This window comes from Carcharhinus amblyrhynchos, chromosome 3, assembly GCF_965287045.1.
Source record: "Carcharhinus amblyrhynchos chromosome 3, sCarAmb.v2.hapA, whole genome shotgun sequence".
Classification (NCBI taxonomy): Eukaryota; Metazoa; Chordata; class Chondrichthyes; order Carcharhiniformes; family Carcharhinidae; genus Carcharhinus; species Carcharhinus amblyrhynchos.
In genome coordinates, this window is record NC_137326.1 from 67592070 (window position 1) to 67611563 (window position 19494).

The window sequence follows — 19494 nt, forward strand, 5'->3', positions numbered from 1 at the left end:
TAATAAACTCCCTGATTTTTGTTTCCCATATGGGAAACTTCTCTCTCTGTTCCGTTTCCTGCCATTCTATGTTCAACGACAAGGAGTAGAGCACTGATTGGACTGCGGGTATGGCTTTGGGCTATGTTCCGGTCTTAATCCCTCTGGATTCTAATACAAACCTTGTTGTTAGTAACAATGCATGCACAATAAACAATTTCCCAAAAGCAGTTATTTGTTTATACCTGTGGGCTCTGAGTTTTAAGTAATCGTTCAATATAGATTCTGTAGGATTCGATATCGGAGCAACAAAGTTACTTCTTGTTGATGTCTGGGTAGAGTCACCAATTGTTGTGCCTGCTGCACAGTTTGTTTGAACCCTTATATAGTAGACAAATAACTGCGGGTAGACATCTTGTTAGTACAACAATATTTATTTAAGACACACAATCAATAATCAACCACCCAACCAACAATAAGTTATCTTACGGAAAATACTAGAGTTCAAGTCCAATACAAGACCTTGCCTTAACTTTGCGTGACTGGCAAGTACCCAAGCAGATATTGGCCTTTATCTGTGTGTTGGTCTTGGTCATCCTCTGCGTAATCTGGTCCTTTGGTCTGATCTGGCACTCTGGCTGTGGTCTTCCTTCCTTCTCGGGTGTGGTGGCTCTCCTCGTGCTGATCGTCACTGGCGACAGTCACTGTTATTGTAGCACGTTTGTGGGGTGAGAGAGGGAGATTCTTGGTTGCGCAGCACCCTTTATACCCCTTTGGGTTTCGTGCTCCTTTTGGCCATTGCCAATCAATCGATCAGAACTTGATACCCTGATCAATAAAGTCCAGTCGGGTGCTGTCACACTAATCTCTGGGTGTGTCCCCAACAGCCATGTCTGTAGGTGCTGGGGGCACGTAGAATATACACCTTCCTCCCAGAAAGGAGTTGACACCCCTTTGGTAAACAACGCAGGTGACCAGAAAGTTCCTTTTGTCCTGGAGATGACCCAAATCCTGTGTATTTACCTGTCTGGTTGGCAGCCTGTTTATTTCTGACTTCCAGGCTGCAGCTTGTCATTTTAGTTCTTGCCTAACTGTCCCAGAATGCTTTACAAATCTCAGGCAGCCCGTTTGGCCTCAATGTATGTAATGTGCTCAGTAATGATATATTCAGATGAGTTTGTGATCTCAGTTACAGCTGGTTATAGCAGCTGAGTTGCGTCAGTCTCATATGTATTGCATTGAACATTTTATATCTTAAAGAAATTCAAAGTCCTACATTTCAGAATTTTATATTTTTGATAACTATTTCTACTAAGCTTTTCGTGGATTGTCACCTTGCTCCCTCATCATGTAATCCCTCATTCACCAGCTGAAAGAATGAAGTTATTACAAATTCAAATAAATATGTGAAGTCAGATATTTGTTTAACCTACAAGTGAATTGCGTACTTTTGTGTCAGATCCCTTTTGAAAACAATTCTTTGTTACTCTGAATTCTAGCAGATCACGAGAAGAGAGCTTGCTGGAGCAGCCGTGTAGTGACATTTCCCACAGGCAGCCTGAGCTACAGCAAAAACCTGTGGAATTCCAAACAAACCTGCAAGGTGAAATGGGTCTTAAGGAAGATGTCATACTCCTTCAGCACAGGTAAGCACCAAGAGATTTGTAAAGAAAGTAATGGCATAAACACAGGTTATCAGTGAAATGTTACTCTTTGTTTTTTGCTACAGTTAAGATTCTTTCAGTATATCAATCAATCATAAATCACAAACAGAGTCATTTGACCCATCATGTCTATTCTGACCCTTTGAAAGAATTCAATTTATCCCACGTTGCTGCTATTTTTCCATACCCTTGTAAATTTTTGCTTTTTAAGTATATTGTGTTTTGATATTGAACTGTTTAATCTCTTTGTTTGGAGGAAGCACTGTTACTGAGTTATATGTGCGTAAATGGATACTTGACATCATGAGTTGAGATAGGGGCCAGCATGACTCAGTTAATTGAATTCCTTCATTCAACTGTCAAATAACCATTCCTCATCCTTTAATAGCCCAGTTCATTCAAAATAAGTGCTTTTTAAAATGTGATTCAAATGTGTACAGTAAAAATCCTTTTTTTTTGATAAATTGCATAAGGTGATCCAATGAAAAAAACTCAGAAATGCTCCTGATGAGATGGTTTGAAGAAGACTTTGCTATTGAGCTACCTCTCAGCTAAATGATTTTAAACTAATCCAATTCCATATTCTCCACATCTCGCACCGGAAACACAACAGTTGTTTCACAACCTTGTGCATCCCATACCAAAGCAAGATTGAGGTGAAAATGCCATAAGCCATATTGTTATTGAGGCTTTTGGGGTCAAGCACCTAACCATCCACTCCCTCCATAACCACTTGGAATCTGTGGGACATTACAAATGGTCGGCCCAGAATTCATTAGTTTGATTTGATTAGATCTAGTATTGTCGCATGTATTAGTATGCAGCGAAAAGTATTGTTTCTTGCACGCTATACAGACAAGGCATACCATTCATAGAGACGGAAAGGAGAGAGTGCAGAATGTATCCATAACCAAAGCATAGAACAAGATTAAATTAGTGCGAGGTAGGTCCATTCAAAAATCTGTTGGCAACAGAGGAGAAACTTCTTGAGTCGGTTGATACGTGACCTCAGACTTTTGTATCATTTTTATGATGGAAGAAGGTGGAAGAGGGTATGTCCAAGGTGCATGGGGTCCTTGATTATGTTGGCTGCTTTTCTGAGGCTGCAGGAAGTGTAGACAGTCAATGGCAGGATGGCTGGTTTGCATGATGGAATAGGTTACATTCATGACCTTTTATAGTTTCTTGCAAAGCAGGAGCCATACCACGCTGTGAAACAACCAGTAAGAATGCTTTCTATGGTACATCTGTAAATGTTGGTGAGAGCTGTAGCTGACATGCCAAATTTGCTTAGTCTTCTGAGAAAGTAGAGACGTTGGTGGGCTTTTTTAACTATAGTATTGGCATTGGGGGACCAGAGCAGATTATTGGTGATCTGGACACCCTAAAAACTTGAAACTCTCGACCCTTTCTACTTCATCCCCATTGATGTAAACAGGAGCATCTTCTCCCCTACACTTACTGAATTCTATGACAATCTCCTTTGTTTTGTTGGCATTGAGGGGGCGATTATTGTTGTCGCATCAGTTCACCAGATTTTCTATCTCACTCCTGTACTTCCTGCCTCGTCATTGTTTGAGATCCGACCCACTACGGTGGTGTCATCAGCAAACTTGAAAATCAAGTTGATGGGAAATTTGGCCACATAGTCATAGGTGTATAAGGAGAAGACAAAGGGGCTGAGGACACAGCCTAGTGGGGCACCAGTGTTGAGGATGGTCCTGGAGGAGGATCGTGTTGCCTACTTTCACTGATTACAGTTTGTGGGTTAGAAAGTTCTGACTTAGGAAGTGGGGTGGCAAGATGGCACAATTGGTTAGCACTGCTGCCTCACAGCACCATGGACCTGAGTTTGATTCCTGGCTTAGGTCATTGTCTGTGTGGAGTTTGCACGATCTCTCTGTGTCTGCTTGGGTTTCCTCCCACAGTGCAAAGGTGTGCAGGTTAGGTGAATTAGCCATGATAAATTGACCCTTAGTGTCATTGGGATTAGCTAGGGTAAATGGGGATAGGACCTGGATGGGATTATGATCGGTGCAGACTCGGGCTGAATGGTCCTCTTCTGCAATGTAGAAATCTATTCTATGATTCTAATTTCAGGATTCAGTTGCAGAGGGAGAAGCTGAGGCCCAATATACGGAGTTTGGAGATGAGTTTCATAGGAATAATGGTGTTGAAGGCTGAGCTGTAGTCAATAAATAGGATTCTGACATAGGGTCTTTGCTAACTAGGTGTTCCAGGGTTGAGTGCAGGGCAAGGGAGATGGCATCTGCTGTGGACTTGTTGCGGCAGTAGGCGATCTGTGTAGTGGATCCAGGCAATCTGGGAGACTGGAATTGATTTGTGCTACAACTGATCTTTCAAAGTACTTCATAATGATGGATGTCAGAGCCACCAGACGATAGTCATTAAGGCACACTGCTTGGCATTTCTTTCGTACCAGGATGATCGTCCTTGTCTTGAAGTAAATAGGGACCTCAGATTGTTGTAAAGAGACATTGAAAATGCCTGTGAATACTCCTGCCAGTTGGTCCGTGAAGGATCTGAGTGTTCGTCCGAGTACTTAATCCAGGCCAATCGCTTTCCGTGAGTTGACTTTCGAGAAGGCTGCTTTGACATGTGCAATGGTGACCTCAGATACAGGTTCATCTGGGGCTTCCAGGGTGGAGGGCATGCTCTCGCTGACCACTTGCTCAAAACGGACATAGAATGCTTTGAGCTCACAAGGGAGGGGCGTGTTAGTGCTGGCGATTTTACATGCCTTCATCTTGTAGCCTGTTATGTCTTGCAGACCTCGCCATAGTTGGCGGGGTCTGTGTGGCTAGCCTGGGACTCTAGCTTTGTCACCCATAATGCCACTTTCCACCAGTTTGTCTGAGCCCTCCTCCCAGGTCTTGGTGCCTCAGAATTAGAAAAGGCCATTATTAATACTTCTGTTATCATGGGGCTAATTGAAAGTAGTCCTGTGGAAGCTGTTCAGGGTCCACAGTCAGAGATTTGGTCTCTTTCTAAGGTGGTGTTTGAGAACCATATGGCTCTTTATTTCTTATTAGCGGCGGAAGGGGGGGTTTGTGCAGGTGTCGATGAGACATGCTGTTTTCATGTTAATAAGGATCATAGGATTGAGACAAATATGCACACCGTCCAGGAGCAGGTACATCTCCTGCACTCAGGTGCTCAGGAAAAGCCTTTTGACTGGTGGGGTTCACTTCCAAACATTGGCAGGTGCTTTGGAGACTTTTTCAAAACTCATCTCAAATATCTTGTTGTGGGCCTTGCTTGCTCATTGTCCAGTATGTTGTTATCCAACTTTCCTTTGCTGCATCTTCTCTATTTGCCACCCTCGTGGTTCTACTTACAGCCAAACTCCCCCATCTCCTCCCGGTCTACGAATTAGTCGAGGAAGAAGTTGAAGAACTAATACGCATTGAGCCCATGGAGGGGCCACTGGATTGTCTTTAAATGGCAAAAGGGGGAAAGTGTGGGAGCTAGAGTCAGTCGTTAGCAGATGAAAGGTGTGGATTTGCTTAATCACAGTAAGAAGTCTCACAACACCAGGTTAAAGTCCAAAAGGTTTATTTGGTAGCACAAGCCACTAGCTTTTGGAGCGCTGCTCCTTCATCAGGTACATGAGAGGTCCGTTCACAAACAGGGCATATAAAGACACAAACTCAATTTACAAAATAATGGTTGGAATGCGAGTCCTTACAGATAATCAAGTCTTAAAGGTACAGACAGTGTGAGTGGAGAGAAGGTTAGCACAGGTTAAAGAGATGTGTATTGTCTCCAGCCAGGACAGTTAGTGAGACTTTGCAAGCCCAGGCAAGTCGTGGGGGTTACAGATAGTGTATATGTGCGGAATTTGGCTATCAATCTCTGCTCAGCGACTCTGCATTATTGTGTGTTGTGAAGGCCATCTTGGAGAATACTTACCCAAAGATCAGAGGCCAAACGCCTGTGACCACTGAAGTGTTCCCCAATAGAAAGAGAACACTCTTGCCTGGTGACTGTTGAGCAACGCTCATTCATCCATTGTCATAGCGTCTGCATGGCCTCTCCAATGTGAGACTTCTTGCTGTGTCTCCCCCAGACTAACGCTGGCATCGCCTCATCATCTGCTTAATCAAGCATAAGTAAGTATTGGGACCCCTTCTGGGTGCGTTTGTGGTCAGGGAAGATACGGATGTTTATTGAACATCTTATGCTAAAATGTCAAGGACTTTTTACATCTGTGTGTATAGTAATAAACACACAAACTACGGATTGAAAAGATGCTGAATTGTGTTGGTTGAAAGTGCACACCAAACTGTAATGCTATTGGTATTTTAACTGGCGTGTGTGGCTACAGAATACAACAATTGAAACTGTTTTACAGAATCTGGTCAGAACATCATAGTGAGACCACTGTGTTTGTTCTTCATGTGCACAAGAAATAAAGGCCTAGTTTTTGAGTACTCACCATACATTGGTTAATTCTCAACATTTCAGTGATTTGGTACAAATAAATTGGTTCCCAGTCTTGATGGTAATGGAAGATAAACAAAGGGGAAACTAATGTTTCCATCCACTTGGAAGTTTAATGATTGCACACATTTGAAATGGCATGGAAGTATTTACATTTCACTAAAAATCATAAATCTCTCAATTCTTTGTCACCAAAAAAGGTTCAGACCCTTTTGCCTTTGACCACTCTCACTCCTGAATTCAAAGTGCTTACAGTATGGCACAAGAAAATTGGATATGTGATGATCTACCCCATCATCAAAGTCGTTAATAAATTAGCGAAAAGTTGAACACAAACACAAATCCTCACTGGGCTTCCCGCCAATTAGAGTCATTGCCTATTGTCCATAGTCTCCATCGAACCAGGTCATTATTTGGATTCAATTCCATAAATGTCAGCTTTAGCCTTCTGGAAATCTGTAAAATAATATCCACAAACATTTTCATGTCCATTAGTTAGTCACGCCTTCGAAATAATTTAACTAGGTTCATAACGGAAGACCTGCAGCTTACCGGTTCTCTCTGATTACCTGAAAATTTTCAAATTGTTCAGTCCCTACTTGCTAGTTTTAAGTCGATGTGATCACCTGACTTATCAGAGTTGGAACGCTGATTTCAATACTAGCTTCCACTCCGCCCCCCACCCCCAACCATCCCCAGTCTACTTATCCCGACACCAATTTGCACATGAATCAGGCAATGAGGTCCTGATCTTTAAATTAACGCCTAGTGCCTGGTACTAGGCTGATAAGTTCTTTCTCCTCCAATGCTGTTTGTGCTACTGAGATTTTACAGCATTTTCTGTTTTAGTTTCCAGCATCCACAGTATTTTGCTTTTAGCAATTTGCTCCAAGTGAGTTGTACCAATCCAGTTGTTTCTGTAAATTTAACTGACTAAAAGTGAACAATTTATGATTCAAACAAAAGTTCGCCCCATCCAGCATTAATTACCTCACTTCGCCAACAGTGTGGTTGAAAAAGAGTAACGTGTATATCTGCAATTCAGTCCAAATCAAAAAGAAGCTTTGCTGTTATACCTCCAGGTCCCACTGTTTCAATGTATGTTGTAAGATACTGAACTTCCATAAGAAACAGACTGCTTAAGGGAGAAAGTGACATCACTGAACCTAAGCCCAAAAACCTGTCACAGCTGCAAATTTGTAACCATAATTCTGTGAACTATGGATTCTAGTAGTGGTCTATCTGACTAGATGAAGTTTAAGAAGAAAGTCAGTTTGATTATTATTCTCAGTGCAGATGGATTTTTGATATCTATTTAAAAAAGGATACTTTTATTAGTTTAGATTCATCGAATGATCACTGTACATTTCTGACTGAGGAAATTTTCAGAAGAGAGGAGGAGATGAGACAGAAGGACGAGGAACACAATAAATGCAAAGCAGATGTTAAAAAGGTACAGAATTAATACTGGACATAGCAGTATCTTCCATCCTCTACAATTACGTTAAACTGTCTTTTTTTTTGCCTTTGTATTGCATTCCCCCATTCCTATTTCTCACTTTGTCAAGAACAATTACCTAATCACCATTCCTCCTGTCATTGCTATCATTTCACGGTTGAACCTGTCCTCGACTCTGAGACTACATTCTGTCGAAAACTTGCATATTTTATCATGGCAATGCTTTGAAAATACTTAATGCAAGTTTTTTTTGTAATTATATAATGTTTAAATAATAATTAAATAAAAAATAATGTGATTTCTTAATAGAGTTGTTAATTAATTGATTTGATATCCAAATTCCAAGTTCTCCTCCTCTGTAAGAACACCCACTCGCACATAACCACCTCCTCCCCCCATTTCACAATTTTTATTTCTTACACTTCTGAAGGCTTTCACAGTTGGCTTTGGCATGAATAGAACCAATTAGCCTCTGGTATCGTCCTGAATGACCTTGAGCATAGGATTCAACAATCTAATTTTATTGGGATGGGGGTTTAACAGTTTGTCCAGTCAAATGCAGGTTCCAGCAGAATTCACTGTATTAACCCTGTGTGTTAAATTTCCCCACTTCAGCTCTGAGCGTGGAATCTAATCATTCAGCCACCCCGCTGAGTTCAACTAACAGCTTAAAGCAGAAATTGACCCTGGATTGACCCTATTGCGTCATTCTATACCCAGAAGTGTGACAAGCTGTCTGCTTTACATAATTGGTTTTGACATTATTTAACTATCTCCTCACAGGTGCATGAGGTGAGATCGGCTTAACTTCACTTCTGTGAAAAAACAACCAGCCTTCATATTTGAGTCTGCACGTGCTGCTCTGAATCAGGCACTTGCTATATGCAGAGTCACTATCTTTACAGTACATTTTATTTGGCACACTGGTATTGTAGCAGTATTTTGATACCATGTACAAGATAGCATTGGCAGTACATAAGAGGAAGAGTTTCAACTTCGGGCGCAGTTGGTGATCTGGCACAAATTGTACCCAGTTGAGACATTTTTGTTGTATTCTTTTCTCACCTTCTGACATAAACTCATTTACATATTGCCAAACAAAATTTGATAACTTTTTAGTTAATTTAAAAAATGCTTCAAACAACATTCCATGACACATTTGTGTGATAACCTGGGTAATTTCATTAATGATAATTGAGTTTAACACAAAAACAGAAACATTTTTATTTCACTGTATTCCTGCCACCACATAGGAAGAAGATTCCCTCCGTCCCTTCCCCCCCCGCCCCCACAATGTTGTTTTTGTATGTCTTTTGAACACACACTGCCCACATTCATTCATCCTCCCACTTGCCACTTCACTCACTGCTCCTCTCCAGGCTCTCAGGCCTCTTCACTTTGTTGATAGCTTTTTACTCCAAATGCATATAATTGATTTCTCATCTGTCGTGTGTTTTTTTTTAATACCCGTTTCTGAATCATCAGTCCAGATTGCTGGATTACTAACACAACCGTCATACAGGGTGTAATTGATAGAAATTAGGCCTGGTGATTAATTCAGTCTGGAGGCAAGGCCACTTTGTGAGCAGGGCTTGTTCCTTGGACACTGTTTATTAAACTAGTGCAAAAGGTTTTGAAATTTAAATTGTGGTAATCTTAGGCACTGGTTTGACTGATTTTAGGTGAGTTGCACTGAAAAAAATGGTACAGTGAAAACTTCAGGGTGTTAACTGAAGCTACTGTACCTGAAAATTCATTTCTTTTCCCATAGTTATTAAATTCTAGATGCCTCAGCAGGTTAGAAATGGGGGTTCACTCAATTTGCATTAATCTCCATGCAAGTGTTCAGTGTATCTGTGAAAATCACAGCACTAAAATGGTTAGTTTGTGGTAAAACCCATTGTGCAGTGTCCTATTATTTATGGTTACATCCATAATGGAGGACAGACATGGCTAAATTGTGAGTCTGCTGGGAGAATATCTATTCCAGTACACTGGAACAAGCTAATGAAGGAACTCCTTAATGAATACTCTTCTTTTTGTAACAGCTGAGAGACCAGTTACATTCCCTTGAGCAACAACATCACTCTGAATTGAAGGGAATGAAATTGGAGATTGCACAGCTAACCACAGAACTGCATCAGCGTGATTTAACGATTGCGACTATGAGTGCAGCCACCTCCAACATGGAACGACAGCTTCGAAGTGAATTGGATAAAACTAATAGGAAAGCAAAAGAAGTTAAGGTATTTAAACAGACTGTTAATTTGTTGCTTTGTCCTCATAGCATAATACTTAGAAATTTGAAGAGTAGTTTCTGCATATTAAAGTAACAGATACCAGTGCTGGAGAGTGTGATATGAATGATGGATGGGTTTTCCCCACCCCTGCAATCTTCTAAGATTTCTGTGTTGCTATATTTCTGGCCTCTTATGCATCATCTTTTGATTTGATTTATTATTGTCACATGTATTAACATATAGTGAAAAGTATTGTTTCTTGCACGCTATACAGACAAAATATATTGTTCATAGAGAAGGGAAGGAGAGAGTGCAAGAATGTAGCGTTACAGTCAAAGCTAGAGTGTAGAGAAAGATCAACTTAATGCAAGGTACGTTCATTCAGAAGTCTGAAGGCAGCAGGGAAAAAGCAGTTCTTGAGTTGGTTGGTACGTAACCTCAGACTTTTGTGTCTCTGTTGGTTTGTGTGATGGATTGGGCTACAATCACGACCTTTTGTAGTGCTTTGCGGTCTTGGGCAGAGCAGGAACCATACCAAGCTGTCTTACAACCAGAAATAATGCTTTCTATGGTGCATCTGTAAAAGTTGGTGAGAGTTGTAACTGACATGCCAAATTTCCTGAGGAAGTAGAGGCGTTGGTGGGCTTTCTTAACAGTGGTGTCGGCATGGGGGGACATCAACAGGTTGTTGGTGATCTGGACACCTTACAACTTGAAGGTCTTGAAACATTCTACTTCATCCCCATTGATGTAGACAGGGGCATGTTCTCCTTTTTGCTTCCTAATGAATGTCTCCTTCGTTTTGTTGACATTAAGGGAGAGATTATTGTTGCCGCACTAGTTCACTAGATTCTCTCTCATTCTTGTACTCTGTCTCGTTATTGTTTGAGATCCAACCCACTATGATCATGTTGTCAGCAAACTTGAAAATCGAATTGGTGGGGAATTTGGCCGCACAGTCATAGGTGTATAAAGAGTATAGTAGGGGGCTGAGAGTACAGCTTGGTGGGACACAGGCATTGAGGATGATCGTGGAGGAGGTGTTGTTGTCTATCCTTGTTGTGGTCTGTGAGTTAAGAAGTTCAGGATCCGGTCACAGAAGGAGGTGCCGAGGCCTAGGCCACAGAGTTTGGAAATGAGTTTCGTGGGAATAATAGTGTTGAAGGTTGAGCTGTAATCAATAAATAGAAGTCTGACATAGATGTCCTTGTTATCTAGGTGTTCCAGGGTTGAATGCAGGGCCAGGGAAATGGCATTTGCTATGGTCCTGTTGCGGCGATAGGCAAACTATAGTGGATCCAGGTACTCTGGGAGGTTGGAATTGATTTATGCCATGACTAACCTTTCAAAGCTCTTCATAATGATAGATGTCAAAGCCACCATCCGATAGTCATTAAGGCATGCTGCTTCATTTTTCTTAGGTACTGGGATGATGGTCGTCGTCTGAAGCAGATAGGGACCTCAGATTGTTGTAAAGAGAGGTTGAAAATGTCTGTGAATACCTCCAGCTGATTCGCGCAGGATCCGAGTGCCCATCCAGGTGCCTCATCCTGGCCAGTTGCTTTCAATGGGTTGACCTTCAAGGAAGCTGCTCTGACATCTGCAATGGTGACCCCAGAATCAGGCTTACCCAGGGCTTCCAGGGTGGTGGGCACGCTCTCACTGACCTCTTGCTCAAAGCAGGCATAAAATGCATTGAGCTCATCAGGGAGGGGTGTGTTGAAGCCAGCAATTTTACATGCCTTCATCTTGTAGTCTGTTATGTCTTGTAGACCTTGCCATAATCGGTGGGGATCAGTGTGGTTAGCCTGGGACTTGGTCCGGTATTGACTTTTTGGCATCTTTGATGAATCTCCATAGATTGTATTTGGCTTTCTTGTATAAGTCAGTGTCACCTGACTTGAATGCCTGAGACCTGATTTTGGTTTTGGACTGAAAAGCAGATTTGGTAGAAGCAAACGTAACAAAAAAATTCTTGTCTATCACAATTTGTTACTTCCCCAATCCAATTTACTGTGCATTTGGACAGAGTAATGCCATCACAGCCAGAGCAAATGGAAAAATAAATCTAGTGCTGCAATTATTCAGCCTGTGGTAATAGGAGTATTTAAATTGATTTGTTTTGGTATTCTGCTCATTGGCAGTGTGATTGTTAGAAGTGTTGATTTAACATGGATATCCAACATGACGATGAGGAAGAGCAACTTTTTTTTTATATTCAACATTTGTTCAGGACAAATGTTCCCTTATAGAGTTAACTAATCTAAGCTTTCATGCAATACCCCCCCACACTGCATTATAGAGAACTACATACCATATAATGCCATTGAACTTCCCCTACCTTTTCATCCTTGTTCAAATGTATCTAGCCTGTTCTTGAAGCAGTTTCTGCTTGAAGATCGGCCACTGTGCCATTACAGTTTTTCCTATCAGTCTCTGGTTCCATTTCCCTGACTAAGTACCCTTTCATCACATTGAAATTAGTCTTCTTCCAATCTGAATATACTAATTTATATTACTACTTTAACTAGTCTAAACTATTACCACTGTCACTGTTACCAAAATGCTTCCCCACAGACAGCTGGCCACCTCACTCTACAGAATCAGATCCAGAGATGCCTTTTTCCTAATTGAGCTGCCGATATACTGATCAAGAGCGTTCTCCTGAATGTATTTAATCAATTCCTCGCCTTCCTATTCTATTACATTTTGTTAAGTAAAGTAAATAGGTACACTACTTGGAAAATTCTAACCTAGATTAGGTAGAGGAGTGAAGGGATCTGGGGCAGCACGGTGGCACAGTGGTTAGCACTGCTGCTTCACAGTTCCAGGGACCTGAGTTCAATTCCCAGCTCAGGTCACTGTGTGGAGTTTGCACATTCTCCTCGTGTCTGCATGGGTTTCCTCCGGGTACTCTGGTTTCCTCCCACAGTCCAAAGATGTGTGGGTTTGTTTGATTGGCCTTGCTAAAAAATTGCCCCTTAGTGTCCTGAGATGCATAGGTCAGAAGAATTAATGGGTAAAATATGTAGGAACATGGGGGTAGTGCCTGGGTGGGATTGTGTTCAGTGCAAACTCGATGGGCCGAAGGGTCTCTTTCTGCACTGTAGGGTCCTATGATTCTATGAGTACAAATATTCAAATAAGAACGTAAGAACAGGGAACAGGAGTAGACCATCTGGCCCCTCGAGCCTGCTCCGCCGTTCAGTAAAATCATGGTTGGTCTTTTTGTAGATTCAGTTCCACTGACCTGCCCGCTCACCATAACCCTTAATTCCTTTACTGTTCAAAAATTTATCTATCCTTGCCTTAAAAACATTCAATGAGGTAGCCTCAACTGCTTCACTGGGCAGGGAATTCCACAGATTCACAACCCTTTGTGTGAAGAAGTTCCTCCTCAACTCAGTCCTAAATCTGTTTCTGTTATTTTGAGGCTATGCTCCCTAGTTCTAGTTTCACCCGCCAGTAGAAACAACTTCTCTGCTTCTATTTCTTTCATAATCTCATATGTTTCTGTAAGATCTTCCTTCATTCTTCTGAATTCCAATGAATATAGCCCCAGTCTACTCAGTCTCTCCTCATAAGTCAACCCTCTCAACTCTGGAATCAACCTAGTGAATCTCCACTGCACCCTCTGCAGTGCCAGTGTATCGTTTCTCATGTAAGGAGATCAAAACTGTACATAGTAGTCCAGGTGTGGCCTTACCAGCACCTTATACAGCTGCAACATAACCTCGCTGTTTTTAGACTCCATCCTTCCAGCAATGAAGGACAAAATTCCATTTGTCTTCTTAATTACCTGCAAACCAATTCCTTGAGATTCCTGCACAAGAACTCCCGGGTCCCTCTGCACAGCAGCATGCTGCAATTTTTTTACAATGAACAGCAGTTTAATAGATCCAATTAACAATGCAAATCAAGCACTGGGATTTATTTCCAAAGAAATAGAATTGGAAAATAGTGATGTACTACTAGGTTTATATCAAACCTTGGTTATATCTCAAAAATCAAATACTGCAGGTTTTGAAATACAGATAGTCTACGTTCGAAATACGCAGCAAGTGGAACAGCATCTGAAGAGTTAATGTTTCAGATCAATAATCTTTCAACAGAAGTGGGAAAAGTGGGAAATATAATAGGTTTTAAGCAAGTGAAATGTTGGGCAGGAATATTGGAAAAAGATCAAAAGATAAAGTATGTGATAGGATGGAAGAGATCAAAAGACCAAAGAGTTAGTGGTACGGGGTTAGAGGAAATGGTAATGGAGCAAGTAAAGAAGCAAAATATGTGTCTAGAGGAGATGTGAATGGCAGAATCATAAAGAAGAATCTCCTTTACTGTATTTAAGTATCTAAATGGATTACGAGTCATAATGCAAACTGCAAAGGATAACTTCTGGATTTAAAAACACTTTTCCTTTTTTCTAGATTACCCAGATTCAGTTAGAGACCATGAAATTGGAAAATGAGCACTTAGCAACAATGTTAAAAGCAGATGGGGTAAGGGCATATTCAGAATTGGGTGAGGCAGAGCCAAATTTAAGGTTCACTTAAATGTAACAGTTCTTCTTGACCACAATTATTTGTCCTAAATTCAGTTCGGAGTTATTGTTCGAAAAGATGCGGCACTCTGCCGTTGATTCCAGTCAACGTTGGTGCAAAGTTCATGAGAGAAAACAGAAACACCAATTTGATCTTTCAGCAATGAGGCTGAGGTCAACGGCCTATCCTGTTCAAGTCAGAAACTTGTAGGTTAATGATTTGCTAATTGGCCCAGCAGCGTGTTGTACCAACTGCACAGATTGTGGGCTGTAGTTCCACTCCTGAGATTTGAGTGTTTAACCTAGGTTGACACTTTAGTACTGCACTGTTGGAGGTACAAGATACATTAAACCAAGCTCCAAACTGTTCACTGAGGTAGACATAAAAACTCCCAAGGTATCATTTGAAGGAGAATGGGGGGAATATAGCTGTACCAATCAATATTTATTTTTCAACATCAATAAAACAAAAACAGATTGTCTGGCCATTATGATGGTGTTGATTGTGGGACCTTGCTGAGTATGAAGCAGCTGCCCAGTTTCCTACATCAAAATCATGATTAGACTTTAAATACTACAGTAGCTGTAAAACACTTTGGGAGGTTGTGAAAGACGCTATATTAGTGCAGATATTCTCAGATGCCCTCTCCAGATAACACATTTCACTGACTTCAATTTGAATCCCTTTAAGCAGACTTTTACGTTATGTTCCTCAGTAGTACATATATTTTCCAAGATGATGCCCAGTCATAATAAATAAAATGTGTTTTCGTAGTGCAGGACTACACTTATCAATAAATAATCTAGTTTACTGAAATAAATGCATTCTCTCCATTGTTGTCATTTTCATGTTAGTGATTTGTTGCTGAAATGTGTTTTTTAAAGTTCATAACAGTGCAATTATTAACAGTTGCTTTATGGGCTTGGTGACTGATTCATGGGTTTGAAAATTGGGTGCTCAGTTAGTCGTCTTTAACAGTGACAGAGATATCAGGTCATGCACCGTTTCTTGCTAAGGTAACTGAATTCTGCTGGGCTAGCAATTAAAATTTTAATTGATCTCAGTGCCTTGAGGCTAGATAAATGGAACAATGACAAGAGTTCCTGGAATGTGCATATGCTGGATAATGATAGAATTGTATAGAGAAGTGATGCTCCCTGAGGTTGAATAGTCTATGACATTAGGTTAACACTTGAAGAATGGTTATATGGTAAGCTGTAGGAATCCATGACTTCCAAAGGGGAAGAGGGAGAAAGGGATAAAAATTAACAACCTCTCTATTCATTCCAATGACAGCGGAATTGTTCAATGACAGACCTTTGTGATGGCTACATTTCATCTCTGAGGCAACTGGAACGAGAAAATCAACAGCTCCAACAAGAGCTGGCTGATGTGAAAAGTAAGCTGGATATGTCAACCAAGATGTCTCAGGAAAGATACGAGATGCTCCTGCTGCAGATACAGAACAAGCTGACAGATATCAGAGAAATGGAGGATAGGTATGAAATCTTGTCAGGCAAAATATGTAGTTAAATCTGAATTAGATGAACTGCATTAATCGTTAACATTGTACAACATCATGAAGGTGATGGGGTAATGTTCCGGACACATGAGTTCCAATATCATCATGGGAATTAGGGCAACTCAAATTCAATTAGTTAATAATTCTGGAATGAAATACAAGTTTCACGAATAATGATCTGGATTGTTGTAAAAATCTATTTAGATTGTCCTTCAGGGGATCTTATCTGGTCTGGCATATGTTTGACTCCAGAGCCACACCAGTGGGGATGACCTTTAAGTGCCCTCTGAAATGGCTAGCAAGACTTTAACTTGTAGGCAGCTTATCACCATTATCCAAGAGCAATTGCAAATTGCCAATAAATGCTGGTCTTGCTAAAGACCCTCTCATCCCAAGAAAATAAAAAATAAATGAATCTAATGTTTTATTTAGAGATAAATACTTCACATCTTAATAAACACAGCCTGAAAGTTGTGTATTGAGTAGTAGTTACTTAGGACAATGTTCCAATTTAGTGGTGTCAGAAGCTATTTGATGTATGCAGTCTTGGTTCACATTATCACATGGGTGTAATGCCAAATGCTCTTATATCAATATAGTTAAAAATTCAGCAGTCATGTGTATCACACTTTCCAAGACTTTACATTCATAGGACAATGTGTCTGTGATTAGTTCAGAAAAACACAAACTGTTATCCTGTGACTAAATGTCAACAAATAGCTTGAAGTCGAGTTATGTTAAAGTATGTTCTTTTGAATAGAAAAAATTAAAAGGTATGTAATGTAGTATTTAAAATGAGAGAGGCTTCAGTAGATTAGAGATTGCAAAATATTCCTCTGATTGTGGAAATAAAAACAAGGAGATCACTTTGGATCAAATCAAAAAGTATTTTCTCACATGGCAGTGGAAATCCAGAATATTCTCTCTCAAAAAGTGCTGTGGATCATAGGATCAGTGCAGAAGGAGGCCATTCTTCACTGACAACAATCCCACCCAGGCCCTATCCTTGTAACCCTACGTAATCCCCTGACATTAAGTGGCAATCCCACCCAGACTTGTTCCCCATAATCCCTGCTAATCCCCCTAACCTGCACATCTTGGGACACTAAGGGGCAATTTAGCAGGGCAGGCCACCTAACCTGCATATCTTCGGCGTGTGGGACGAAACTGGAGCAGACATAGGGAGAATGTGCAAACTCCACACAGACCATCGCTCGAGGCTAGAATTGAACCCCAGTGTCTGGCACTGTGAGGCAGCAGTGCTAACCATTGTGCCACCATGTTGATCCTGAGAAACACGTTCAAGGAAATTTTAGAAGGTGAATATCCTGGAGGATATTTGAATAGTAGGAAATAAATGAGGCAAGAGAGAGAATGAAGCTAAAAATAAAGTTGTGGACAATGTAAGGGTAAGTAGAAGTCCAGTAGACTGGAAGAGCTTTAAAATGTAAAAGATTTATAAAGGAGGTGATGCTGCCAAGCAATTATCAGTCCTCTAACATAACGACAATGCTGTCCCAAACAAGGGTGTAGTGAAATTATAATTCCAGTGAGTTCAAAAGCTCCAAACTCTAATACAGAAAACTTAGTGAGACACCTTCAGCGATAGCTTTTGCCATCCAAAAGAGAGAGCTTTTTTCCTAAACTAGATGTTACATGGTCATGAAGAAATTTGTTGATAAGTCTTAGCTTCTTGCACCATCAAATTTATCATTGAGTTTATGTTGAATAAGGTTGAGTTGTATGACCGATTCTGTAACCTCAACAATTGACGACAGATTTTCACTGTACTGGTATCAAGAACTACAAGCGTTTGCTTCCAAAATTGTTTTTTTTTGCTTTAAGTGCCCCATCCACAATTAACAAGTTCAGGAGCTCTCTGTTGTAATTGGTGATGGGAAAAAAACATTTTTTGAGGTCTTCAAAAGTGATTGCTCTCATTCCAAATTTTGCTTATGAAAACCCTTTTTATCATTCTCAAGCTGTGGGCATAACTGGCAAAGCCAGTGTTTATTTCTACAGGCAAAACTAAGGTCTTAGTTACCTTAAGACCATGGTGTTGGTTTCATTTGGACATGATTGCTGCAGCCCAGCTGGTGAAGTTGCTCCCCTATGCTGTTGGGTAGTGTGGTGCACCTTCTTTTATTCCATATCCTTTGTATTGATTTACACACAACTAAATGGTTGCTAGACTACTGAACGGTGGCTCACATTGCTGTATAACTGGAGTCATATATAGACCAAGCCAGAAAGTCGCGACAAGTTTCCTTCTGTAAAGGTGTAAACGTTTTTTTTGTGTGAAACTTTTGGTCAAAATTCCTTTAGAATTTGTAAAGTGGTTAAGCTGATTCATGCAATACTCATTGGAGAACTGACGTTTTATAGCTTTCAGCATTTGTTTTAATTCTATTCATTAGACGAACAGTTGTATAATCTGAAAACTCTTCTGCATATTTGTAGACGAGTAGAGGAGCTCCAGCTTGAACATAAGAAAGAACTAAGAGAGCTACAGAACAGACTCCGGGAAATGGCTGTCCACTCTGAAGGAGACAAGCAGGGAATGCGAAATCAGCATTCGTGTTCAGAGACGGACTTCCACAGTTTTACAGAGGGCCGGGTTCCTGAGAGGGGCTTTTCCAATGCAGTTCAGAGTGATTCTTCTGAAGCTTCGTTTTCAGAATCCCTAAACAGGATCGCTTCCTGTGTCACCCTGTCTGCTGATGAGAATGAAGCAGATTTTTCTGACAACATGTCAGGACAGTCTGTGCATTCACTTCCTAGTGAACAATTTGTGTCTTTGGTAAGTGAGTTGTGTGGTACATTTATTGTGTGTGAAATCTTTGCATTCTCTTCATTAGTGAATTTGAGTCTTATTCTGAAATGTATAAACGTTAATATGAAGGATATTGATGGAGTAAATAAGGAGAAACTCTTTCAACTGGTAGGTGGTTCAGTAACCAGAGGACGCATTTGAAATAATTGGCAATAAAATCCAGGGAACAAGGAACAAACAAAAAACAAAGAACAGTACAACACACAAACAGGCCCTTCAGCTCTCCAAACCTGAGCTGGTCATGTTTACCTATCTAAACCAACTGCTTATATCCCTCTATTCCCTGTTTGTTCATATGTCTGTCAAGATAAGTCTTACAAGTGGCTAACATAACTGCCTCAATCATCCCACTTGGCAGTGCATTCCAAGCCCTCTGTAAAAAAAAACTTCCCCTGCACATCGCCCCTGAACTTTCCCTTCTTATCTTGAACATGTGCCCCCTTATAATTGTCATTTCTGCCCTGGCAAAAAGCTTCCAACTGTTATACATTTTCTGGGGAGTGGAATGTTTATAGGATGCACTGCTGGGAATAATAACTTTCAAAAGGGCATTTGAATCTCCACTTAAAAATGGGGAAAAGTTGCAGGGGTATGGATAAAGAACAGAGGAGTGAAACTAATTGGACAGCTTCTTTTGAAGAGCTAACATAGACACAATTGGCAGAATGGCCTTCTTATGTACTGTATGAGTGAGGGGCAACTTGACTGAAGTTTATAAAATCCTGAACAGTCTCGACAAGGTGGATGTGGAAAAGGATGTTCCCTCTTGTGTGTGAGCCCAGCAATAGGAGG

General features: G+C 40.7%; 1 protein-coding gene across 8 annotated transcripts in view; it reads left to right on the top strand.

Annotated features, from left to right (window-relative positions):
• The window catches only part of cep63 (centrosomal protein 63), a 120243-nt gene that overhangs the window by 81284 nt on the left and 19465 nt on the right, over positions 1-19494 (top strand). For 5 of the 8 annotated variants that reach the window (XM_080184978.1, XM_080184964.1, XM_080185007.1 and 2 more), the window contains 6 exons: positions 1479-1625; positions 7446-7560; positions 9615-9812; positions 14234-14305; positions 15644-15846; positions 18330-18669. In XM_080184978.1, coding sequence (XP_080041104.1) covers positions 1479-1625; positions 7446-7560; positions 9615-9812; positions 14234-14305; positions 15644-15846; positions 18330-18669 — 1075 coding nt within the window. The remainder of the gene's footprint in view (positions 1-1478; positions 1626-7445; positions 7561-9614; positions 9813-14233; positions 14306-15643; positions 15847-18329; positions 18670-19494) is intronic. The other 3 variants (XM_080184972.1, XM_080184999.1, XM_080184992.1) reach the window with 3 other exon arrangements.